The 27,990-nt window shown below is 42.1% G+C and overlaps 1 protein-coding gene across 1 annotated transcript; it reads left to right on the forward strand.

Annotated features, from left to right (window-relative positions):
* Positions 1–3,956: 3,956 nt before the first annotated feature.
* slc8a4b (solute carrier family 8 member 4b) lies at positions 3,957–27,703 on the forward strand (the record flags this gene model as incomplete). Its single annotated transcript, XM_083907115.1, has 11 exons — positions 3,957–3,991; positions 17,293–17,537; positions 18,240–18,379; positions 18,475–18,627; positions 18,717–18,944; positions 21,280–21,690; positions 24,331–24,441; positions 24,532–24,684; positions 26,345–26,441; positions 26,591–26,782; positions 27,507–27,703. The coding sequence occupies 11 exons, from the start codon at positions 3,957–3,959 to the stop codon at positions 27,701–27,703; spliced, it is 1,962 nt and encodes a 653-aa protein (XP_083763241.1).
* Positions 27,704–27,990: the final 287 nt, after the last annotated feature.

Consider the following 27,990-nt stretch of genomic DNA (forward strand, 5'->3'; position numbering starts at 1 on the left):
ATTGTTGGGGTTCATGTTGGGGTTGTTGTTGGGGTTCTTGTTGGGGTTGTTGTTGGGGTTCATGTTGGGGTTCCTGCTGGGGTTCATGTTGCATCATGTCTGTAAAAACAAGACATGAAGAGACGTACAGAATTAAGCTAAACGAAAACTAGACCTTTTGGCCTTACAGTCTTCAGTTTGTATTGCATTTAGAAAGTCTGTGTGGGTCTTATCTTGATGACCTCAGGGAGTTTCCCTTGCTGTAGACCAGGGTGTCGCACACCTGATTCAAATGGTCAGCTCATCAGTAAGCTCTGCTGAAGCCTGATAACGACCCGTTTATTTGAATCAGTTGTTGTTAGAGCAAGGAAACATCTAACAGATGCAGGACAGTGGCTCAGCCAGGACCAGGAGTGAGAAACCCTGGTGTAGACTCACCAGGAAAGATGTACAGTAGAAGTCGAGACCACGTGAATCTGAGACAATGAGCAGTGTGGGGGTCCCCAGCTGTTGTTTGCTACTGCTCACTTCCATCTGTTCCTGAACATCAGGCCTGCTTCTGATCCAGCTTCCCAGCTTTCCTGATCTCCAGTTAGCATCCACTGCTGATTCATTGCCAGACCTTTTTAGACCATCATCAGTCAGCCAACTTATGCTGGTCAAATCTGCAAGAGACAGCTGTTTTTGTAGGAGCTCCAGTCTCTTCAGAGGTTTCCAGAGTGGCTCTGCCTCTGTTCTCATAGTCTCAAGTCATCTGTGTGTTTTTCTATGAGGTCATTTAAGCTTATTTTCACTTATAGGACATGTTTTTGACTGTTTTCCTTAATTTTCTGCTGTCCCACCTTGATTAATTTTTCCACGTCTTGTCTTGTTCTTGAGTATCTTTGTGGGTTTGAGCGTTAGTTCACTCACACTTGTGTCTCTTTTCTTGCTGTTTTGCGTGTGTGTGAGGTTCTCTGTGTTGTTGGATTTCCCCGCTGTTGGATTTAGATCTAAGTTTGTTACCTGCAAGAGTTTCAATAATTGCATTCCACTTAACTCCGTCTCGTTTCCTTGCAAATGTCAGCAAACACTCGACAAGAGTTACAGAATTACGTAACTCACAGTGGTTTTATTTACCTTTTACTTTTAAGCGATTTGCTCAGCGCTCCTGAAGAGTTGCTGCACTGGTTCCATGTTGTCAAAGTGTAATAGGAGATGGAGTGCACTTTAAAATTAAACATCTCCAGCTCGCCTGCTTGAGATGAATGCATTAGCTGCTGCCAGACAAATTGGGTGAAACTGTCCTCCCACCACTCAGTCTGTGTTAATGGAGCTGGCATAAAGGCTGTGGCCAAACACCACTGTATATGGCTGCTGCCGACATTCACCACTGCGCTCACATCAGTCCACTGCAGACAGCGTACGTGTTGTTTTTGCTTTTTGTCAGAATGGATCATTTCCCCCCATCTTTTCTTGTTTAATATAAGACATTTCAGCAAATATATGAATGTTTAATCATTCATGGGACGTTGGAAAATGATGTTTTATTGTGTGCGTCTGTCCCTCTTCAAGGTTAAGATGGAATGCCACACTGTCCATATTAGTCTAGATATCTAATACCTCTAAATGTCTTCCTAGAATAATATTCCTCCTTTCTCCCTTTTTCTTTTGTCAGCCGCATCGTAAATATAAACTTGTTTTCTAATCTCCTCTCCCTCCTCGCAGCCTTGTCCTCTATATCGATTGTAGCCAATGTTAATTAAGAGAATTCATTCGCGCTGATTTACTTTGTCCCAGTCGGAGAAACAACCTCATGCTTTGCTCCGTGAAAAGCCTTTTAGCGTGAGGTCAGATTGATCAGACGTTACTCAGACCGCACTGTTGTCGTGTTATTGCACCAGCTTTGTGATGTGAGCTTGATTGCAGTTGTAGCTGTAGGCCTGAGATGTTTTGCACCAAAGTACTGGAAAATAACCTGTTTTTGCTGCCAATGTTTCCCTTGCAGACATAAAAAACAAACCAAGGAATGAGTTTCCTGACAATTATGGGACCTGTGTTTCTTAAAAATATCTGATATCCCAACCCCAGTATCCAAACATGTTATATGTATAATATTGAGTATATTATTTGTGCATCTTAAATATAAATATGTATATATTTGTGTCAACGTTAACGCACGCCGCGTTTACATGACGACTGACCGGAAAAAAAGACTCGCTTGACGTCTTGTTTACGTGCCACTGCACCACTGTTAACCAGTTATCGCTGTTTGCTAGTTAGCTCCTTTAGCGCCGTTAGCATGCCTACAGTCAAACTGGAGCGGTCTGTTTATTATACGAAAAGAGCACCGCTGCAAATAAGTACCTGTGTACTGCGTATGTGTGCCTCTGTTGTTAAAGTTAAGAGTTACTTTAGAGACTCATTTTAACAATCTAGAAGCTAAAATCGTTAGCGCTAGTTTTTTCAGCTGAATCAGGAGTCACGTAAACATGACGTCTTTTTCCGCTCAGTCGTCATGGAAACATGTCATGAGTTAGCATGCGTTGACGTTGACGCCATTAACTCATTATATATAAATGTAACTTTTTTCAACTGTCGCTGTAGCTTTACATGAAAAGTACATTAAATTGCATGTTGTTGTTTTTTTGCAGATATGTGTTCAGGAAAGATAGCAGCTTGAGTGATTTCAAGGTCTATTTGATCAGTGCTAAGTGTGTCAGTGCTAAGTGTGTGAGTGACTGATAATCGCAGAGTCAGCAGAATGGAGCGATGCCAGGGAAGGAAATAAAATAAAAATAAAAATACCTTGGAGCCATCGTTGACTGGCTTCATCATATTTAATATTTTACTTTTTTGACACTAAGTGTTAAATTGTGGATGAAGATGAGTCTTTAAAATGTCCCATTAAAACTGTAGGGAGACCTGAGGTGTAATTGGGTGCAAAGAATGTTATATAATGACTTCCCTCTTCTATAATCAGGATAATCCTTCCACTGAGCTCCAGTAACCGCAGACTCTGTGCATAGTTTGCTGTGTAACTGAGCCTGTTGACATGATTTGGAAGGTGCAGTGTTCAAGGGTAAATCTGACCAGGTTTAATTTATGTGCCAGGAAGACAGCAGGTTGAAATTGTACGTCCTTCACGGTACTTGTGTGGAATTTTATGTGTGTGTGTGTGTGTAGGTGTGTGACCTTGAGGTACAGAGGTCGTTCAGACGGGTCTTTCTGGTGTCAGAGCTGGTAATGCCACAAATTGATTCAGTGCCAAGCCCCAAACGTTCACCCTTTGAATTTGAATCTTTCTTTTGATGTCTTTCCCTTTGTCTTTCTCTGCCAACCTCACACATTTTTGGCTCAGCATGTGCTGCAGTGTGTGTGTGTGTGTGTCTGTGGACTAATTGCGACTGTTAAAACTCTTGCCAACCTCATTGCTTAACTGTCCTAGTCATTACAACCCTGACGGTAAAGGTCTATCCACATTCATTTGGCTTTTACAGTCACCGTTTGCGCTTGTGCATGTGATGAAGATACAAGCTGATGCGCGAACGTGTGCTGCTGTCACAGCTAGAGTCAACACGGCCTGTAACTTTCAATGTGATTTGGTTGAATGAAGGTGGGTCTACTCGTCATTGGTGCTGTATATAAGACATGGATGTCGCACCTACACCTGGAAAAGTGAAGCTGAGGAAGTAGAATGGGAAACCACTAGGTTGGTGTCGTGGTTTGCATTTTTGCCTTTGCAGCAAGAAGAGAACAAGGGCCTTTCTACATGCAGTTTGCATGTTCTCCCCGTGTGTGCATGGGTTTTCTCTGGGTTCCCAGGCTTCCTCCCACAGTCCAAAAAAGCATGCAATACAGGGATTAGGTAAATTGGACATTCTAAATTGACCGTAGGTCAAAAAGGGAATTGTTTTGCAAAATAAAGACAACACTGATTTATTATATGCAGTCTATGGTTGAAATAAATGTCATCGCATGAGCCTTAAAGCACACTTATGCGTCAGGGAGTCAACAAGAAAGAAGGTGACGGGTCAGTTAATGCTAACAGCAACTAGTTTATCAGGATACACAGTAGGTGAAGGGAAGTTAATTGGGTCCCTCGCATTCACCTTGTTACTTAAATATAGTTAAAGGTGCCATATGTAAGAATGTGGCCAAAAACGGTTACTACATTCAAATTCCGGGGTCATGTAGGTGGTGCCACATGAAGCCAAAACATGATTTCTAAACATAAACATGATTTGCAGTCGACAAAATATATTTTTTTTAATGCAAATATTTTGTCTGTACTGTTGTTGTTGGTGAGTTCAGTTTGTTATATGAACATTATTCCTGAGTCTCTGTGACATATTAGGAGGATTTTATGGCCAGTTGCTTTAGATTTATTACATAATGCACCTTTAAAGCTATGAAGGTAGCAAACATAATGTAAAGTATGTTAGTATGTGTAGGCTAGTATCCTCTTTTTTTACTATTTAATCACACAGGAAAGAGTCTGTAGTTGTGTTTCCTTGTTCTGTACCTTGCAGATTACTAGTATTTGCAGCATCTCCACTGTTTTTTTTAAATGGCCAGTTCTTACACGTTATTTCTTCATATAAAATGCGACCCAATCTTTTGTGCACATGTCAAAATTGACAGATTGCTCTTGGTTGGGAACGATTGGGACTATAAACTGATGTTTTACTAACGTTATAAATCGAGTGCGAAGTGGGGTCGGTTTGGGACTCACTGATAGAATCAAATCAGCAGATTGATCTATTATGAAAATAACAGCCTTATAACAGAGTATGTACACATCACAGACAGTTAATACTGACTATTAGTTGAACGTACACAGCAGAGCTCAGACTGGATCATCATACTGTATCACCACTAAATATGATGCTCTTTGTTTTAGGGAAATCCGGTGACTGTTGCCTCAGCTTGTTACTGTAATCTCCGTTTAACAGTCTGATTTATGTGGAAAACCCTCTTATCTAATTGATTCAGTTAATGTTTTCCCCATGAATAATCACCCAACATTATTTCTCTCATTTCTCCCATCTGGCACACACACACACACACACACACACACACACACACACACACACACACACACACACACACACACACACACACACACACACACACACACACACACACACACACACACACACACACACACACACACACACACACACACACACACACACACATAACCACGGTGAGTGCACCACTCACTCTTTTCATGCTCATAATGACAATGATAATAAATTTGCCGTGCCATTAATCACCGTGGTAACGCTACAACAGCACCGTCATTATGTTTTCTGTTCTTTTTGGAACCTGTGCGCTGGTCAAGTTGCACATCCAAAAACCTACGCAGCATTAATATCAGGCGTCTCCCAATGTATCGCGGAGCAGCTGAAGCTGGACTCTATAAATCCTTAAATTACTCTATAAAGTCCAACCCTGAGGTCAAAAAGATGACTCTCATAAATATATATATACTGTACTCCGCTCTCAGGTCCAACACATCCTCAGCTACTTCTAATTCATGTATCTGACGACCGCGTCCTGAAGTTTCCCATCTACGATGTGCTCCTCATACAGAGTCCGTACGTTTGAGGCCGTTGTCCGACTAAGACAGACACCCGGACAAATTGCAGAGGGGAAAAATGGATTTATTGGCCCTCGTACGTCTGACTCCGCCTCCGTCGGTGACGATGCATCTCTCTGTAAGCTCGCGCGTATTGAGCCAGTTTCCCTGTTGACCTTTACGTCACGGGAAAACAAACGGCCAGCAGCGAGATGGATCGCGTTGTGGTTCCGTTTCTTACGTTACCTGTTGTACATGTTAATGGTGAAAAGTCCAACAGTGGGCTGTCTCTATAGTTTTGTGTTGTTTGTTCAGTACTAAACTTTATACACTATCATTCGAAAGTTTGGGGTCACTTAGAAATGTCCTTATTTTTTTTTAAGGAAAAGCACTTTTTTTTTTCAATGAATATAACATTAAATGAATCAGAAATACACCCTATTCATTGTTAATGTGGTAAACAACTATTCTAGCTGCAAACGTCTGGTTTTTAATGGAATATGTACATAGGTGTATAGAGGCCCATTTCTTCAGTGTTCTAATGATACATTGTGTTTTCTAATTGCGTTAGAAGGCTATTGAACCATTAGAAAACCCTTGAAAACCCTTGTGCAATGATGTTAGCACAGCTGAAAACAGTTTTGTTTCACTTGTCAATGTCTTGACTATATTTTCTATTCATTTTGCAACTCTTTTGATGAATAAAAGTGTGAGTTTTAATGGAAAACACCAAAAAAATTGTATAGGTGACACCAAACTTCTGAACGGTACTATATATACACGAGAAAGCAGACTATGAATTGCATTATCCAGATATATTAATCCGACTAAAGGCCACATTATACTTCTCCGACTGCGTAATGCGTTATCCGTCTGCATCACCACGTAGACCACTCGAGCATTTATACTTCTGCGTCGTGGTGACGGATAGGCGCTGCAATTTCCCGCCCGATCAGTAGGGGTCGCTGCGCAAGGTTGTTGTGCTTTTGGCTACAGTGAGCAATGGCGTCCGAGGGAGAAAGACTGTTGTTGTTGAAACAGTGGCCGTTTCTCATTTTTCTGTGTCCCGGAACGCAGTTTTAAGTTAATTTGAGGCGAGAAATTGGTCATTAAGAGTCTAAACATGTGCTGTGTGTGTTAAGATATGACGTATTTATAGTTCGGCAGCGACGAAGTCGGCGGGGATCAGCTCCGCCCTCTTTTGGACACTCGGTGCTCACTGTGAGCCGGCACAGAGCAGCTTCGCTCGGCCTGTCCTGAGGACCAATCGCAGCTCTTGTCGTCTCCGTTGTCCCTTGACGGAGTGACGGACACTTAAAAAATATTTCGTACACCCGGAGACGACGCAGAGGCTCTTGGACAGGTTCTGCGTCGACGCAGAGGACTCTGCGTAGCCTACGCAGAGCACTTACGCAGGAGTATAAATTGGGCTTTAGACTAGCCGGATGGTAGTCAGACTAACGTATTTACATGACATTAAGAAAACCAAAAGACTAAAATCTGACTTTTAACAGGCACGCAAACGCAGTACGAGTGATTCTTGTATCTGTGGATGTCGTTTATTGTTTTCCTGTGTACTCGCTAATTAATCAACAGTTTTGCTAGGCATGAATATCTGAGAGAAAATACATGCCCGGTATGAAAGCAACCTTGACGAGAGTCAAGCGCGTGTTCCTCTTTTCATCTGAGCATCAAAACACATCGCAAAAACCAAATGTACTTTTAACCAAACAAAAAAGACACTCTGGTCAGGTGTGAATCCACTTTTAAACCGCTGAACAAATCAAGTGTTCCAGAGCTTTTGGCGTCTTTAACTCAGTACAGTTCTCTGTGAACTGCAGTTTATAGGCAGAATAAGAGGTGAATGTGGGAAGCGTGAAAAATCTGGAAAATAGCCACCTTCACGGACATGCACGCTGTTACCATGGCGACTAATGGGATACAGAATGAATAGGATGGGAATGTGTAAAAAGATGCTGATACGTGTGTGAGTATATGAGAGGGAACTGTACAGATGGAGTGTGTGTGTGTGTGTGTGTGTGTGTGTGCTTACTAATATACGAGAGAGAGATTAGTAGGGATTAATGCAACTTCCAATTATTGTTCCTGCATTGTCTCCTTTTCCCTTTCCTCTTCCTCCTACACTCGTCTCTTCCTCTCTGTTTCTCTTTCCTTTTAAGCTCTCAGTGACGAGAGGTTATTCTTTAGCCTTTTCCATTAAGACCGATTTTACGGGACACTCAGGAGAGAGACGTGGAAGGAGAGGAAAAGAAGCAGGATTTTAGAAGTATGAACGAGATTCATGCTGCGACTGTCGGGAAACAGAGGAGCGTGGAGTGAATGAAACGAAAAGAGGAGGAAAGTAGAAGAACGAAAGAGAAGCCGACGCCCTCAAGAAAGAGAACAGACGAGAGTGGAAAAGGGGGAGTAAACAGATGGAAGGGTGAACAGTTGTGAGAGAAAGAGGAGTTGAATCGCCCATTTTAAAACAAGCCTGAGGGATGTTTGTGACGGTAAACGTTTCACCCTCACTGACTTTGACACACACAGACACACACACACACACACACACACACACACACACACACACACACACACACACACACACACACACACACACACACACACACACACACACACACACACACACACACACACACAACACATTCTTGTACTTGCTGCATACTGAGGACCAGCATTTCCACTTTATAAATCAACACAATTACAAAAATCTACTTCATGAACGACATCTACAATGAACTACTGGTTGCAGTACCATAAAATGTCTGCAGGTGGAGCCCCAGAGCAGAAAGGGCTGAAAAACTTGGATTTTTTTTTTTTTGGTCCAAAATTTGACAAAAACGTCATATTATACTATGTCATCCAAAATTTGAAAAATAAATTTGACCCAAAAACGTAATACTATACTATGTATAACAATACTATATACACATATTTTTTTTACATATTGAGTATAGCATGTTATAGCAACCTAAGGAAGTGATTTCAATGAAAACGAAGTGAGGACCGGCCAAAATGTCCTCACTTCGTAAAAATGACCTCACTTTGTTGGTTAAAAACCCTCACTGGTCCTCAGTATGCCGCAAGTACTAGAACACACACACACACACACACACACTTTCTTGCTTTAGTGGGGACTAAAGTCCATGTTCGTCAGTGTTTGCACAGAATATTAACATAAACGTTCTGCTATTTTTCATTTCGTCGTGACATTTTCATTGTTTTGGTCACCATTGAGGAGTCTGCTCTTCTTCTCCACTTCATTTCCTCATCTTTATTTTCAATAAAATGGCTGAGCTCATCTGTGTTTAGTGTTTTTTAAGATGCAGTTTTGGGACAAAGACATCATCTCAGCTACCTAGTAAACCAAAGGCAGTAGTGCATGAGCAGCTAGTAAAGTATAAACGGGTAAATATTTGACAAAATCATTTTATTTTTGGATTTATCGGGCATATAAAAATGTAAAACAATCAAAAAAATCACATATATATATATATATATATTGTATGCTTCATTGTGCATTTTTAGCTGAGTCATGCTGTTTATTTCTTCTTTATGTCACACGGTTGAATAACTGTGTCTTTCTTGAAATAGCTTCACATGGCGACAGCACAAATGTGTGGTTAACAGAGTGGTAAAATAACCGATCCGTGATCAGACCGATATCGGCATCAGGAGACACTCGAGTTTCTGATATCGGTATCGTGCTCTAGAACTCGAAATGGAAACGTGGTGTCGTGCCATCCCTTGGGTTTTTATATCTGAGACAAGTATTTGTGCAGAACTTCAGAGTTCTTAGGATTTCACGTCTCTGGCCACTGACACTCCTTCAGAAAAACATGCACACACTGAAATAAGCTCTCTCATATACATGCAAAGCTTCTGCTGTATTAATGTCACAGCCTGTAAAAAGTTAACCCTGTTAAAAACTGACTGACGTCGTCGCCCACACAAGCTTTCATACAGTATGTTTATGCAGCCTGGGCCACAGACTGTTTCTGTGGGACTGTGTGTAGCTTCACGTGGCACATGAGCAGCATTGAAAAGAGACGGATCGTCTCACCGGAGATGAAAATAACAGTCAAACAACGACAGAATCAGACGTTAAAGCAGAGATAAGGAGCTGGAGTTTTATCACTAGAGGCAGGATAATATTAACCTACAGCTACTTGGGTCGCCTGTGGTGAATGTGTGAGCTGCAAATGAAGGAGCCAGACTCTTTTGGGAACAGAGAACAGCGAGACTTCTTTGCTCATTACCTTCACTTCACCTTCGTCTGCTTCCTGTTTCCACCGTTATTGCCGACCATCCTTGAGCGAAGACGCGCCATTAAAAACAGGAGGTGTTTTTGTTATGAAAAGAGAGGTTTTGTTCTGCTCCGTCTTACTCTCATGACCTTCATGACCTTCATGACCTTGGCTAGAGGCTTGAGAAAAACTTTCTGTATGACTAAATCTGACACACTCATGAAAGTGTGTGTGTTAGAGCCCCGAGCATCTAATGTGTATGTGTTGTTATACTTGACATTATTTATTGACAATATCCTCTTGATAATATTGTTTGCAATTTGGATTAAACCAGGTCTATTTGGAAGTTTGTTTCCCACTTTAAATACTGAAAGGCCGAAATGTTGTTTTCTTCAGTAAATGTACAATTCAATTACTTCTTTTCAGTTAATCCCGCACTGTTGCTCCTGTGGTATACATAATAAAAACTAATCTTTATTTCTATAGCGCCAAAGTGGTTCACAATAAAACAATAAAAGGAAAATTAAATTTAAAAAAGCAAATGCAACAACAAAACACTTGGAATGAGAAGGAAAAGTCTAAAGTCAAAAAGTAAAAAAAAGCTCTGTTTTAACTTTGAAATAAAACAAAGGAGGCATAAAATGTAAGAGTCAAGAGTTTGAAACCCTGTTTAACCTTTAAAATAAACTTCAGCAGAGCTTACTAGTGAGCTTGACCTTGTGAATCAGGTGTGTTTGAGCAGGGAAACTAAATCTAAAACATGGAGGACAGTGGCTCCTCAGGACCAGGAGTGAGAAACCCTGGACTAGAGTAAAACGTTTTAAAGGTGAAGTAAGTAGTTTATAGTGCCATCTAGAGGAGAGGCTGAAATTTACAACAAAGAACTGCTCCTCTGCTCACCCCCTCCCTTCCCTGAGCACTACGGTGTCCTCAGCTGGTAAAATGTCGTCCTCGTCGTCTTTCTTCGTTGTCAGCAGATGAGGTTCATGAGGCGAGGGAGAGGGTGAGCTACCACGGCCGTAGCAGACGAAGCAGAGAGAGAGGAGGCGGGACTTCTGCTACAAGTAAAGAGACGCTTGATTTGTTCTCTCGCGTTTGTCCTTACAGGCTCCGGTAGAAACATGGCGTCTCGCTGCTAACAGTGGCTATGCAACCGCGGTCCGCGACCATGTTATTTTACATGACTTTTTTGAAACACTACGAAAATGAAACAAAAACTATTATACAGCGACTAGACAATGCAGGAGCACATAATATGTATAAAAAAGTGGATTTTGGGTCATATAAACCCATAAATACTATGCAGTGTCCCTTTAAGTCTTCTTTTAAAAATATCTAGTGAGCTGGCTCCTCTGATATCGGAGGGGAGTGTTTTTCCAACGTTTAGGGGCGTAAATAAGTCAAGTATTAGATGAATTCATTTTTCTTTTCTTGTGTGCGGTAAAACAAAAACAAAAAAATGTGTTTGTTGTAGAAGTGATTGATGAGCCCTGGTGCTGGATCAATGTGGAGCTCAGTCCTGTGGGAGGAGCAGTGAGTGACCACCATAGTACTGACCACACACACACACACACACACACACACACACACACACACACACACACACACACACACACACACACACACACACACACACACACACACAAACACATTGGTGACAGACTACAACTCTTGGCAAAGTAAAGATTTATTGTGTAATGTCTCAGTGAAGTGATCCAGCTCTTACTTTGTGCAGTTTAAAAGTTCATGATTAAGACTTTAGATTCGAGCCACTATGGAATTAGATTTGTGTCAATATTTTCAAACACTTTTTAAGAAGCAAATATTCACACTCCCTCACTTGTTCTTTGCACTCCCTGATTTGTTATTTGCACTCCCTCACTTGTTCTTTGCGCTCCCTCACCTGTTATTTGCACTCCCTCACTTGTTATTTGCACTCCCTCACTTGTTATTTGCACTCCCTCACTTATTTTTTTGCACCATGGTTTTTTGTTTGAGGGCGAGCCGTAGGAAGCTGCCTGCTGATTGGCCACTGAGCTTTGGAGCGACGACTCAATGGAACAGAAGTCGTTGAACACAGTCTGAACGCTGTCTGTCTGGAACTCGTTCCCCGTCGACTTCTGACAAACTAATTTTAAGTATCTAATGTTTATAATCTGACAAACGTTAGATATTTACAATTATTTTGTCAGATGTTGACGGGGAAAACTTGGGGAACTCGTTCCCCCAATGTTGACACAAATCTAATTCCATAAGCCATTATCAAGCTGCTTCTCCAACACATTTATATAGCACTTTTCTTCTTAGCAATGTTTTACATCGCTAATCAGTTAAAGCCAAGTAAATCTAATTTAACCCAACAAAGAGCTTAAAGAGAAGTAGTGAAACAAACGTGTTTAGAACACAAGGACACGGCTGTGCTTCGTATGTGTGAATACAGAATAATGTGCAGATCAAGTATTACCAATAGCTTTCAAGCTTTTACAACGTGCTTTAAAAATAAACAGTTGCCTCTCAGTGGGTTACATTCAATGTTTTTAAAGCAGTCAGCTAAATCTGATTGTTTCCGGAGATAAGAGGAGCATTTTTGCACACATTCTCTCTGCAGATTACATTCACGTCTTCACACCAAGCGAGAGCGAGAGCTCACTGATGCATGTGCAACCCTCTGCAGCCACTTTTAACGCTGTTTGGAGAGGACAGCGCAGGGCTGCATCCCTGACACCGTCCTGTTCTTTCCACTGAGCTGTGTTCACCGACCGCCTTCAGTATGGAAAGCGCTTGGCAACGCGCGCTAACATGCTTGGACAGCTGTATCCACGGCCCAGTGGGGCGCGTTCACTATCGCCCTTAAATCTGCCTAATTACGCATCTCATCAGCGACTCAGCCGCTCGATAGCTGTAATCCCAGAGCAGCACAGCCCTCACGCTCTGACTCTCTTTCTCCACCTCTTCCTTTATCTCTGTTCATCCACTTCCTGCCGTTCATGGTTTTTCATCTCAGTCTGTGATTGCTTTTGTTTTTTTCCTCACTATACCTTACTCTCCTATTCTACTCTTTCGTTTGCATCATCCTCTCCGTCTCCTTATCTCTGCTCTAATCTTGTCCGAAACCAAGTAAACCAAGCTCTTTGAGCTCTATGTGCCACAGGCAGCCAGCGCCACTCTGCGCTCCCTCCTGGGTTTGCCTCACTGCCTCATTGCCCTCCTCTCTTCTTTCACACCATCACCCCCCCCCCCCCCCCCCCCCCCATACCCCCTAAGCCTGGAGCTTCCAAGGCTGCGGCCAAAGATCAGTCATGCATGCACACGTACACAAACCCACAAGATCCAGCCACACAGCACAACACCAGCAAAGTGTGTACTGCACACACACACATACACACACACACACACAGAGACACACACACGTTCTGAAGTTATTGCCAAGATCGGTCACACTGGCTTTATCTCGTCCCTTAACACTTTCTGTGGTGTGGAGACAATAATGTCATTAGCAATGGAGGGAAGGAGTGAGGGGAGCTGTAGCTACAGGAGGAAGGAAAGGGAGCAAGTGAGGGATGGAGGGAAGGAAGGATGGGATGAGTGGTTGGAAGATTGAGGAACAGATGGAGATAGGGAATATGGAGGAGATGGATCGTATAAGAAATTCAATGTGTAATTCATTTTTTACTGTCATTTTCAACTGAAACGCTGCCCTAAAAGGAAAATAAATGTAACTCAGAGAGAGTATAAATCACATCAAGCCACGACTGTGTTGTATAAAATGTTTTTTTTTATCCGGAGGGAAGGGAAAAATAAGAAACTCAATCCACTACCTGCACTTTCTTCAGGGTGTTTGAGAAGTCACAGGTGTTTTGCACTGAAAGCAGTGGTATAATAATTGCACTTCACTCCTCTGAGGTTTTTACAACTCAGTATTAAAGGTCACATGACTTCTTTTTCTTGTTGGCAGTGTGAAAGGAAAGACAGATGGAAGGAAGAAAGGAGGGGAAAAGGCAGGCGAGATGGACTGAGAGAAGCAGGAAGGCAAGGCTATAGCCTGTAACGACGTGATTAATGCCGTGCACAGGATCGTCATTATCATGTTTCCTCTATTTGACCTTTGTTTTTAATAACCACACCATTATCCGTTGTTGGCTCGAGCAAAAGCAGAACAAACTAAAATAAAAAAAATTTGCAGATGCGAGAGTGTCAGTGCACAGATTGTGTGTCCGCTGCCTACACTGCACACCCACATGTGCATCAGCATCACTGTCAGTGTCAGAGCAGGTCAGAGCATGTGTGTGTGTGTGTGTGTGTGTGTGATTATGTACTCTACACACGTGCATAGATCATTTTTACCAGTACCTACAGAAGCAACACAAGTTAAACAGTTCCATCTTCTTCAGATGTTACAGTGTTGTGCTTTAGTCGTTGCATCTTCATCATTTCCTTGAATTTTCTTCATGGATATGCAGCTTCAAACACTGTTAAACACTGTAAAATCAAGCTTGTAGCTTCCTTTGTGCATAAATCAACCTGGAAACATCAGCTACCTCAACATAAAAATGTCAGCTTACCCCCCTGAGACCCTCATGTGGAGGATAAAGTGGTATAAAACGGATGGATGCATTTCACCGTTGAGTTTTCACCGCGTGTCACAGTCGAGGATACATTCAGCAAATAAGGCAGATACACACATATTGTTGCAGCGCGCCACAGATTTATTTACAGATGAGGAACGATGTGCGAGGAGAGGCGATAAAGGTTTTTGGCTGAAAGGAGGTGTGAAAGGACTAGATTGTGTGGTGGATATGGAGAGGTGCTAGAGATGTGAAGTGGTGAGTGTGTGAGTAGGCGGAGAGGGAGAGAGAGAGAGAGACACACACACACACACACAAGATGACGTTAACTTACACATATACTGTATGTAGAAATGAAGCAGGGATGAGAGGAGTCTAAGAGAGGCTGACAAAGAGGTGCAGATGGAGAAGATGTCCATTCAGTTTCTATGTGATGACTAAGACTATGATGATTAGTTTAGGACAAGATATCTATTGATTTAAAGCTGCAGTGTGTGACTTTTAGTCGTTTGACGTTATTGTTCTACCTCTGTTTTGTCTTCACAAACAGAAATTAATTATTTTACATTATTTGTACGCTGCATGCATCTGAAAGCGTGCTCTGTCGAGCAAAACTATCAGACCTGACTGAGGGGGGCGCTTGTGTACGGCAGCAGTGCAGGGGCGAGCGGAGGACAGATAGATAGATAGATAGATAGATAGATAGATAGATAGACAGACAGACAGACAGACAGACAGACAGACAGACAGACAGACAGACAGACAGACAGACAGACAGACAGACAGACAGACAGACAGACAGACAGATAGACAGACAGATAGATAGATAGATAGATAGATAGATAGATAGATAGATAGATAGATAGATAGATAGATAGATAGATAGATAGATAGATAGATAGATAACAAACAAATCAACTGCAAAACCTAGAAAAGTGTTAAGGATGGAGGATATAGAGTGGCGTACAGTATAGATGATGGAGGAGAGAACACAAGTAGAGTGGAGTATTGAAGTGACAGTGTGTTGTCAGAGCAGAGAGACCCTGGAAGATAGATGACAACAGGGTCAACGACTTCCTGCTAATGTCACAACAGATGACTAACTGTTTGTGTATGTGTGTGTTTGTGTGAGAACACAGTCAGCACTTTTTCATCCAAGGCTGACTAACCCTGTGTGTGTGTGTGTGAACTACAGAACGGCAAGTTTGTGTTCATGCGGTTGTTCACTGTCTATTTTTGGATAGGTAAATTATTTTAAGCGTTAATTATCTGCATGATATTGGCTTTAAAAATCTATTATTGGATGTCTGCAAAACACACCAAGATCTGCCGATTAAAGAATGGTCCTCTACAACTCATGTTTTTTTACATTTGGAAGAAAATCTACATCTGCTGCAACATGAGTTGCACGCAGGGAACAACTTAAATATCGCATTGGCTCAAGCACATATTGATATATATTTTGTGTAAAATGTTCCGTTCCTCTGTTTGCTCTGATGTGACCCAGCGCTGCCCCTTGAAACGTCGTCTCTTCCTGTTTTTTGGTCTGTTCTCACTCACTCTTATTGTCTCCGTTGCTTTGCTTCCTCCTGATGGAAACACGTTGCCTCAGCTCGGCTTACATTTCTTGACAAAGTTGGCAGCGTTTACAGTCGACACACACACACAGTGATATACAACAATGACTCGTGTCATTAGTCACCCACGAAACACTGCATTCAAGGCCTGTATTTCCACTAAGGAATTGTGGGACCTCTGAAAAAGTCTTGTTGTGGTTTGTTCTAATGATTAATGCTCATATATGAGAGCGTGTTAAAAAAGCTAAGAGGCCTTCACTGTGCACTCACGCCAATAGATTACCGAGCTGGAGCAGAGAGCCTGGGGAATTTAGCCTCAGCCATAGTTTTTCTGCACTTGTATACAACGTTGTGTTTCTTCACACGTACAGCCAGATACTGTTTACACCAACTACATTATTTATGCTTCCCCGTTTTCCCACAGTGTCAGTACACACTTGTATCGCTCAAGGTTAAGAAAAAAAAAATCATCTGTATCAGTATCACGACCAAAAATCTGGGGCCGACGTCCTCAGAAAAATAAATTAAAATCCAACCTTTGCTTTTTGAGTTTTGCTGATCACAGACATCCTTAACTGAAATGAGAGATTAGTGGAGCAGAAATTGGCATCAAATCTCACCTCATTTTTGTGAAACAGCTGAGAAAATTGGTTGCGTTGTGGGAGGTTTTGGGAAGTTTCTTTGGAAATGTATCATCACTGGAAACCACAGCGATGCTCTTGGCTGCGGGAGCTGCAGTTTACTTTAAGACGTCTCTAGAAAAAAACACATAATAGAAGTTGTTGGGTGGTTTTTCTAATGTGATCTAAAGACCACACTACAAATAGAATTGTGTTTCCTGTCCACTCTGGTCAAGTTTTTTTATTTTATTTTTTTAAATCCACCTATTGACTGTTTTGCGGTCCAAACTCAAAAGAGTAGATTGATTTTCTTTCATCTGGACCCCTGAGGAGCTCAGTCCTGCTATAACTACCTCAGATGTTATTGTTTTTAACTTTATTACCAATGTCTGCTACATACATCATTTACAGTGGTTTTTGAAGGCTCTTTTTTTTTTTTTTTAATGTAATGACCTTTCCTAATGGCTTTTATTACTTTTTAATCCAGCCTAAAGCACTTTGCAACCACATTTCTATTGAGTTCTGCTAAAAAAAAAGAAATAAATACTGGAGAATAGGGTTTTGCTCACTGAATCTGGAGATGCATTCTCTCACCTTTAACTCAGAACATAAAAGTTAATTTAAAAGGCGGCAGGAGGTGTTTTTCAATTGAACAAATGTCATTTAAACAGTGGTGACTAACTCCCCTTCTGTCTCCACCCTCTCTTTGTCTTTCTCCAGGACTTGGACGCCTCCTCACTGTGAGATAACCCAGCAGAACCCAGTTGAGTGCAGTGAAACCCTGGCTCCTGCAGCCATGTCTGTGCCACCGTCTCCTCTCGCCTCCCGCTGCCCTTCGTCCCGCTTCTCCTCGTCCCTCCTCTTCCTCTTCCTCTCCTCCTCGCTGCTCCTGTCGTGTCCCGGCTCAGTCCACGCGGGCTCGCCGCAGAAGAACTGTACATCTGGCGGAGACCCGTGTGTGGAAGGTGAGTTGTGCCCTAATCTGTCATCGCACTGCAGTTTAATGCACACGAGGGATTACCACGATTACGCAGGGTTTCTGTACTTAAACCTTTCAGCCAGCAGAGCTTGGGTTAAGACGGGTTAAAAGCTGTGTGCCAGCCAACATTTATGACAACCAAAACATCATGTTTTATCATCATCATGTTTATTATTATTATTATTATAGAGCAAATTTCGAATAAAAATAACAACAACCCACAGCTTGACCTCAGGGAGAAACACACACTATTATGTATATTTTGTAATGGGCTCATTTACAGTATTTCATTTTGTCAAAGTGTATTATTCAATAATGTTCATCCCTGATCTGCCATTCTATTTATGCTTTAACACGATGTTAAATGTCCCTCGAGTGAAAAATTATTGTGGATGTGTATTGAATTAAATGGGCAGACGTCAACAATGCACTCATAACTAGTCTGTAACAGCTCCCTGCAGAAATAAGTAATTCAATATAACATGATTTATCTTTAATGTGTTGTATAATTCTCATGTTAATCTAAAAATATATATTTTTCTTTTATGTACTGTATGTATTGAGATGAGTGGAAATAGCATTAGTGGATTCATTTATTCGGAAACCATCCGCATGCCAATACACTAATAAAGGAGAAAGAGAAATTAGTGATGAATTTGAATATTGCCTGTTTGATCGTCAATTTCAGGAGTGGTACTGCCCGTGTGGAACCCCCAGAACCCCTCTGTGGGGGACAAAGTGGCGCGGGCCATCGTTTACTTCGTCGCTCTCATCTACATGTTCTTGGGCATGAGCATTGTAGCGGACCGCTTCATGTCATCCATAGAGGTAGGCAACCTCATAACCTATAAGTTATAAGTAAGCTATTTTCCACTTCTTTTTCGACTTTTTAATATCCATTTTTTTTTTTTTTCACTTTGCAGGTTATAACCTCCCAGGAGAAGGAGATCACCATAAAGAGGCCCAATGGCGAGACAACCACTACAACAGTCAGGATCTGGAACGAGACGGTTTCTAATCTCACTCTGATGGCGTTGGGGTCGAGCGCTCCGGAGATACTGCTGTCTGTTATTGAGGTTGGTATGACCTCATGAGCCGGATGGTAACGCCGCACCATATCAACCAATACTAAGATTGGATCCAATTTTTTTTATCCACCGTACAGGTGTGCGGTCATGACTTCGAGGCCGGCTCTCTGGGTCCGAGCACCATCGTGGGCAGCGCCGCCTTTAACATGTTCGTCATCATCGCCCTGTGCGTGTACGTGGTCCCCGACGGAGAGACTCGCAAAATCAAGCACCTTCGGGTGTTTTTCGTCACGGCGGCGTGGAGCATCTTTGCCTACATCTGGCTCTACTTAATTCTGAATGTCTTCTCACCCGGAGAGGTGGAGGTGAGGATGACAATAGCAGGTTATACTTTGAGAGAAACCAAGATACGTCTTACTGCCCCGAATACAAGAGAGCATCGTGTCTTCTGTAGTCATCTATAGCAGGAAAATGGAACTCTTGGTGTGTTTCCACTTTCTTACAGTTCTAGCACGACACTACTTGGTCTTTTCCTTTTCCATTGGTGGTAGTACACACTGAGAAATCAAAGTACGAGACTGTACCTTTAAACTGAGTACATTTTTTGACGTGCTGGTTTGTACCGCTAAAGAAACTTTTCTGCACCTTTTTTGTTCAACTGGAGCGACAAAGCATTTGTATCTTTTTAGATACTTTGATTCCCTCATGCTTTCAGTTAAATAGACTTAAAAATCCTGAAAACATTCGTGACATTTAGCAACGAAATGTCTAAAATCGCTGGTGTATTTAGCGACAGCACTGCAGAGAGCTGCCGATCGTGAGCACAAACCACAACCATATTTCAGTTCAGTGACTGTGTCAGATGGAGTCTGCGCTCCTGTCGTGCAGGAAGTACTGAATTCTAATGATTCAGTTACACCAAAAAAAAATGTCATAGCAGTTAAGACTGTCCACGATGTCCACTTTGAGGAGAGTAATGGAAAAAGACGTGCCTCTTATCCAAACCGTGTCTGCTATATGTCCATGATTTACTCACTAACATCTTGCTAGTGCCTCAGCACTGTTTGCCTCTGGCTTTTTTATGAAGTGTCCTTTCATGTCCTGTAAGAGCAAAAGCAGAGTGCGTGCAGACAGGCAGGTCATTTTTTATATTGTTGTTTATTTGTCTGTTTGTGAGTAGGACGGATTTTTCTCCTGGACGTGTACGGAAAAAAATATTCGATTTTAGTGGTGATCCAGATTCAGTTTATTGTTTACCTTGTGAGATAATGTAGTGTAGTGACACTGTAGGGGAAAAGCAGAGGTTTGTGCTGCTGTGTCACAATACATTTTTAAGAATAAGAATAAGAAAAGTGTTTAAAAAGTTGACCTGAGCTTCATTAGGGAAAATTAAGAAAAGATATATTTGGACATTAGCTGGGCATCTACTAGCCTGTGTTTGTGCTTTAAGTGACAGCCTTAATTTACATAATCAAGTTGTGCCTTGTCATCTGTCAGCGGTGACTTTGCACCACCTGCTGCTGGTGAACTAACGCTCAGTAATAATTAGGGCTCATCGATATATCGTTATCGTATCGATATCGAGATATGAACATTCAAGATATTAATATCGAAAAAGCGACGATATAAACGATATAGATTTTCCCCCGCGCTCGCCCTGAATGTACAGCTCCGGCAGTCGAAATAAACTATTTTTTACGATTGCCCTTGAATGCACCACTACGGCCAGCCAATCACAAACCTTATTTCATGCTTGCTGTGGATCGACAGCTGAAGCAAACCAATGACAAACATAGGAGGGCGGGAGGGAGACGGAGACTGAGACGCACACTCACACACACGACATACAGTGGGAAAATCAAAAAGAAAGAAAGAAAAGTGACATGAGTGCGGAAGATAATGAGGCCGGTGGCGATTTTGTGCCAAAACATAAATCATCGATCATTTCGCCACAACCACGGACCTGTGGTCAAGCCGGACAACCGAACCTTACATCAGTTTAACCATCCATTTTATTACAACAAACTCCGAACTCAAGACCCGCTGTCTGCAGACGTCCTTCTTCCCCGGGGAGCATACAGGTGATAATATAGCGCAGGAGACGAGAGGTGCGTTAGCTGCTAACGGTTAGCTGCTAACGGTTAGCTGACTGGGACTTGAAGGAGGACCAACAGGTTTGCGTGATGACTGATAACACATCGAACATGAAAGCGGAGCTGCAGTAAAACATGTGATGATGATGAAAAATTATTTTTTTATTTATTATTTGGTAACTTTATGTTAATGTTGATGACTGGCAGTGAGTTCTCATCAATAAAACTGCACTTTCCATGCGGAAAGTTTCCACAGTCTTTTGTATAATATATATTATTTTTTTTATAAAAAAAATTTTTTAAATGAAAAATGCTTGGTTTTCACCGAACCTGTAGTCATATCGTATCGTATAGATATCGAGATATCTGGCATGAATATCGAGATATGAAATTTTGTCCATATCGTTCAGCCCTAGTAATAATACACATTTGCTTTAAGAAGTTGTTATTGTTACAATTTGCAATATATTGTAGTGGAAACTTGGCTAAAACCACAGTATAAATATGTATTATTACAGTCATTATTATTATGCAGCAGGGAAGGTAAGGAAGTAAAGGAAGGAATGAAAATCAGGCGTTAACCCCAGCCTCCTGTTCTCTCCTCCAGGTGTGGGAGGCCGTGCTGACCTTCCTCTACTTCCCGCTGTGCGTGGTCCAGGCCTGGGTGGCTGACCGACGCCTCCTCTTCTACAAGTACGTGCGCAAGCGTTACCGGGCAGACAAGAGCCGCGGCATCATCATCGAGACCGAGGGAGGGGCAGATGGAGGCTTCGGAGGCATGGGCGGAGGAGGAGGGGCCCTGGGCCCGGGAGGGTTCACCAAGATGGACATGCTGGAGCTGGACGGACAGATGGCGTTGAACTGTCACAGTGGGATGGACGGAGGACTGATGGAGGACGGAGGGGCCAAGGACGAGGAGGACGAGGCGAGGAGGGACATGGCGAGGACGCTGAAGGAGCTCAAGCAGAGGCACCCGGACAAAGACATGGAGCAGCTGATTGAGATGGCTAATTATCAGGTGAGGGTTCGAATACGTGCACCTGCTGCAGTTTGCTGAGTAACAGTCAATGAACGAGATTCAGGATTGGTTTTGTATTGAGGGAAAGGTTCAGCGCCAAAGACGAAGGTTTGACGTAAATCTCGTCTTTTTGCGTTAATTGGCACTTTTACGGCAGCCATTTTGACGGCCATTTTTAGCAGGAAAGGCAACGATGTCACACTAACGACGGCTCTGTTCAGTCAGTAAGTCAGAACAGTGTGTGACAGCAAAGCAGCATGAAACTGTGAAAGCTTAATCAATTTGATTATGTACACCTGTGATTCCCCCCCCAATGTTACTTATCAAATGTGGCTGCTGCGCCAAGGAACCAATTAGCTAAATATAGCTTAGCTTAGCTTAGCTCAAAGACTGGAAGCAAGTGCTAAGGTAAAAAACTATCTTTTTCCGTGTGGTGCCTACAACTTACTAATTAACACATTTTGTACAGAAGCAGAAAAGTTACAAGCTGTAGTTTCTCACAGGAGTGAGCTGTAGTTACATAGGTAAAGCTGTGGCTATAACTCCACTAAGCTAACATGATTAAATATACTGTAACGTGATACATTTCCCTGCCTTCCTTGCCTGCAGCAGCAATAAAAACAGTAAAGTAAACACAAAGTCTAAACTAGGAAATCAATATATACAGTGTAAACAGGACATAAACAGTGGCGATAGGACTGCGCTGCGCTAGAAGATTATTGAAAACTGTTCACGTGGTTTGGAGTTGCGTAATTTAAATGGAGATGCACCTGAGGGAATAAGTGGGGCAGTCCTGTGCAGTGTTTGGAGCTTAAAAAGAAGAACAATGTCGGAGCACAAAGCGCGTATGAATGCATGACTCGTCCAAGTGAAAATGGCTGATGTAGCTTAAATTAAGCAGCTGAATCTGAAGAAAAACAATGCTCCCTGCTTATTTTTTTCCTCCACTTCTGCTGATGTGAAACACGTGTTTTCTGAAGCCCAGATACAGAATGACTCACGACCATATACTGTATATCTTTTCACATGGGACTCTGAAGGTGACCGTGTTGAGGGGTTAATAAAGTGCTTTTGGTGACAGCATGAGTTTTTTTAGCAGCAGAACATTTTGAAAACAGCAACTTCAGAGGTGTTAAGCGCATTTTTGTATGCGTTTGCACGGCTAATATTTACATAACTTGCTTTAATTAATTTGTTGTGCTTTGTATTGTAGCTGGAGGAATTCATTGAACAGGCTCACTACATCCCCAATGATCTAAAACACAGCACTTTTTTCTCCTGCAAAGGGAAAAACATGTCATACAAATGAGATAAACATAAAAGGACACTTTTCAACATTTATACACCAGTCACATCACAAATATGTATCACACTTTCTAAAGTAAAAAAAAAGACGATATTCAACACAGACTTTCAACACATTCAACATAGATTTTCCCCATCACAGGTGGAGGTGCAAACAAATAATAAAGATAATAACATTTGTTCCTGATGCAAGTCATGAAAAATAAATGCTTAAAGTTTTCACAGAGAGAAGTCACGTCATGTTGCCATTCAGGTATTTATTCATAGGAGGAACTATTTCGCTCGCAGTGAATGACAATTTTGTCTGGGTAACCGTATCTACTGCCTGAAGGTAGCAATGCAAAAGCGGTAAAAAGTGGGTGCCTGGAGTCTGATAGGTTTCTCTCTGCATTGTTTATATTTTCCCTTTAAGGCTATACTGAGACCGAGCACATTACCCTTAACCATCTTATGCAATGAATTCACTTTTGAAGCCTGAAATGCAAGGGGGAGGAAAAAACTCTGCAAACGCATAACAAGTGGATCTAATGTTATATGGAATCTGCACTTTAATTTAGAGCCAGGCACTGAGCTCTTTGGCATTAGCTTAATTGAGTTTTGATGGCTTAAAATTAAGGGGAATATTCTGCTTGCTTTCCCACTCGCCAACACTGGGCAACCTCCCTCCCCTTCCCTAACTCATTTAGCCTTGTTGTGCTTGTAGAATGTGAATGACAGCTGCCCTGGAGATTTAACTTCGACAAGGTAAATTGGGGTTTAAGTAAAAAAATGAAGTAGTTTGTTCACTCAGAAGTCAGGGGAATAACTAACTGAACAATTACTAACTCCTTCTTTTTAAAGAGACGCTGTTTTCAAACTCACCTAATGAGCTAATGATCTCTGCAGCTGCAGTCTTCCTTTTCAGTTTGGTGCGTTTTTGGAATATTAACTTGCGAGTCACTAATCCGTTTTTATTGAAATCATTAAGAGTATAACGGAAAGCCTCATTAGATCCTAATTTTGCAGCTCAAGAAAGTCAGATAAACACAGTCCAGTGTTACTAATTAGTCTAAAAGCGAATGACTAGTCGCAGCTCTACTCACACTCCAGAGAATTGTACATGCCAGTTTTCTAAGTTCAGGGACAGGACTCAAACATTAAGCTTCCCTTTAATGACGTGATGAACCTGCAGGTGGCCTCTAACTGAGAGGAATTTCCCATGAGAGGTTCACTGCTTCACTCCTGAATTGCTTTTGACAGTTTAGAACTGAAAGCGATAACAAAAAGTGGGACAAATTGAGTTACAAATTAAAAAAATGATCAATACAATAATACACTTTTATGCATCGATTGCAGGTGCTGATGCAGCAGCAGAAGAGCAGAGCCTTCTATCGCATCCAAGCGACCAGGATGATGATCGGAGCCGGCAACATCCTGAAGAAGCACGCCGCCGACCAGGCTCGCAAGGTGAGACGTGCATTAAAAATGAGAACGTGAGCGTATGAATATGACTTCCTTCTCCATTTTGGTAACATGTGTAACTTCTCTGTCTTCTAGGTGGTGAGCAGCCATGAGACTCAAGCCCAGGAGGACGACCCTCACACCATCAGGATGGACTTTGAACCCTCTCAGTACCAGTGCTTTGAAAACTGTGGATCCTTGAAACTGACAGTTGGCCGACACGGAGGAGACTCTGGAGTTACTGTGAAGGTGTGTGTGTGTGTGTGTGTGTGTGTGATGACTGCTCAGATGTGAAGGCCTATATGAAAGCGTATGTGTACGCACACACACACAGATGGTGAACATTTTCTCGATTTCACTTTTTCTTTGAGTTGTTTTTCCTCTTTTGATCAAGGACTGTAACGGCAGTCAGATATTCTGAACAGACTTCCTTTGAAGCCTCCTACAGAGTCTGTGTCACTGGAATTTAAAACCCTCACTGCTCGCTTTTTACTGAGAAAAGGTTTTACAAGGTGGTCTCTTCCTTTTATGCCTCCGCTTGCACGCTAATTAAATGATTATGCTGCGACATCAGCCTCGTGTGCAGAGTTACGGCGACGGCACGGCCTCAGTGTGTCAGCTCCTGAAGGCTGATTCTCAAGTCAAGTGGCCTATTTAGCCCGCTCGTCGTTGGCTTGGTGTCAGAGCGGCGCATTAAAGATGAAGAAGGCATGTTTGTGGAGTAGAATGCAACACAAGGATCCAGTCTCAGTATGTTTGGAATCACTGAGAACAAAGAAATTATATGGTTTAGTCGTTTTCGCTCAATGCAGACAGAAACACTTCAAGGAGTAAACATTTGGTTGTCTATCATAGTCTATACTAAGACACAGAGTAACATTAGCTTCAGTCTGCATTGACTCCAGAGGGAAATATCTTAAGCTTCTGAAGTCACCACTGTGTTCAGTACTCACTAGCGACATGGTAACTGTCAGCTGCTGCAGGGAAGCTTGTGAACGGTGTATATTTGGTACTTCAGTCACTGGAAGAAGCTGTGTCCATCCCGCAGTAATGATCTAGACGTGGAGCTGCAGTATCAAAATCATCTTTTTTACTTGAATGATCTTGTTTTGGGGTTCTGTCCATGTGCATTTCTCTACCACCTTTACTTAAATTAAAAAAGGAGTCATAATGCAAAAGCATCTGCATACATAAATCTCTGTCTCGTCAAGCTAATCAGTGTGATCGACTGATAGATTATCCATATTACAGCAAACAGATGCCCTGCTAATCATATAAAGATCTCCTGATTGAATGAATCATTGAAAGCAGTGCCGAAGTATCACGTCACTATATCAGCCAGCTTTACTGCTGAATTCAAAAATAGGTTTAAAGCCACCATCTTACAGTGTAGACATGTTCATGAAGGCTAAAAATAGAGCAATGCTCGACAACACTAGCAACAGTAAATCGCTGATTCAGCTTTGTTTCCAAACTGCCAGAGAGGAATTTGACGTCATGTGACTTTTTATCCTTTTGTTTCTGACTATAAATGAGAGTATGTGGTGGTGTATGGGATAGGGGGAGGTTAAAAAAGCAGAGAGAGGAAATAATTCTGGTTGTTATGTTATCTCCAAAGTGTTTATTAGACTGCGTCTGACCACAGGCCGTGCTTTAATGAAGCTGTTTTTCTTGATTTCCCCTCACACTTTGCTCTCATCCCCCTCCCAAAATGCACCTCTTCTTTGCCATTCTGCTCTCAACTTTGCTTCTTCTCTGTTGTCGGGGTGTGTTCTTCCTTTCCCTCTGTGCTTATCTATCCCCTTTCACACATTTGCACTTCTATTTCATGTCTGACGGCTCTTTTTCCACCCCCCCCTCCCCCTCAACACCACCACTTCTTATCTCTTTGTGTCCCTTTCTCCCGCAGGTGGATTATCGCACAGAGGACGGCACAGCAAACGCAGGTTCCGATTATGAGTTTGCAGAGGGAACGCTGATGTTTAAGCCCGGAGAGACTCTCAAAGGTAAATGTGACAGTGACAGTCTTGGATTCACCGCATGGTTTGGGAAAAACAAGCCACATGAAGCTAATGCTGGAAAAGCAGAGCTGCAACAAAAAAATACTGCTGCATTAGTGCTGCGATGCATCCTTAATGAAACCTTCTTTGAGCAGAGATCACAGTTGGAGTGATCGACGACGACATCTTCGAGGAGGACGAGTATTTCTACGTGCACCTCAGTAACCCGAGGGTCGCTGGTTATCCTGAGATCGGCACGGTGCCGCTGGACACGAGCGTCGCGCCCAAAGCCGTGCTGGGCGACAACCACACGGCCACAGTCACCATCTATGACGACGATCATGCAGGTAAGAATTATGTTTTTAATTTATACCCTATACCCTTATATCCACTTCAAATCGGTGCACAAGAAAAAAAAATGGTAACACTTTAAATTAGGGAACTCATATTCACTATTAACTAGGTGCTGACAAACATAAGTTGCATACTAGTCCTTTATTAGTAATCATTAAGCACATATTAACACCTTATTCTACCTCTATTATGACATGAATTAAGATTTTTCCTACATAAGGTGTTAATACGTACTTAATATATACAAATAAAGGGATAGAATGCTACTTATATGCATGTTCGTAAGCACCTAGTTAATGGTGAATATATGTGACCAAAAAAACCTGAAGGAAAACATGCAAAAGCGACAAAAGTAGCTATATATGATGTGATAGAAATGTGTCACGCATGTTTTTGTTTAAATCCCCCTGTGATTATATAATCCCAGGCTGTGCACTTAAACACATCATAGGACGCTTTAAAGAGCTCCAGTCACTTATAGGACTTTGATAACATCTGCAGAGAATGAAGATAAGTGTTCATCTAATGCTAATTATCTTTCATCAGGAGAGAGTGGGTGGGTGATCTATTATCCTCGCACTCACTCTTTTTACGTACCATAAACCTTTGAGAGCAAGCTGGGGAGTGAAAGCGTAGGTGTTTCAGCACCACACTCGTCCTCCTCCTCCTCCTCCTGCGTGAAGGTATATACCTTCCCTTTCATTCTGTCTTTCCCAGGTATCTTTACCTTTGAGTTAGCCAGTCAGAGGGTGAGCGAGAGCGTAGGCGTGATGGAAGTGAAGGTGCTGAGGACTTCAGGAGCCAGAGGCCTGGTCGCCGTCCCCTATCGCACCCTGGACGGCACCGCGAGAGGCGGGGAAGACTACGAGCTGTCTGCGGGCAAGCTGGAGTTTCAGAACGACGAGACCATGTGAGTACATGTTGTCTTATTTCTGCTGCTGTGAGTGATGCACTTTTGAGAATGTCCAAAGCTACACTGCCATTCAAAAGTTTGGGGTCACCAATCAATTTTTTTTGTGTTTTCCACACTTTTATTCATCAAGAGTTGCAAAATGAATAGAAAATATAGTCATGACACTGATAAGATTAGAAATAAAGAACCAAAGAACCAGCAAAACTGTTTTCAGCTGTGCTAACATCATTGCACAAGGGTTTTCAAGGGTTTTCTAATCATCCAATAGTCTTCTAACACCATTAGCAA

Source organism: Microchirus variegatus, assembly GCF_963457635.1.
Source record: "Microchirus variegatus genome assembly, chromosome: 20".
NCBI lineage: Eukaryota > Metazoa > Chordata > Actinopteri > Pleuronectiformes > Soleidae > Microchirus > Microchirus variegatus.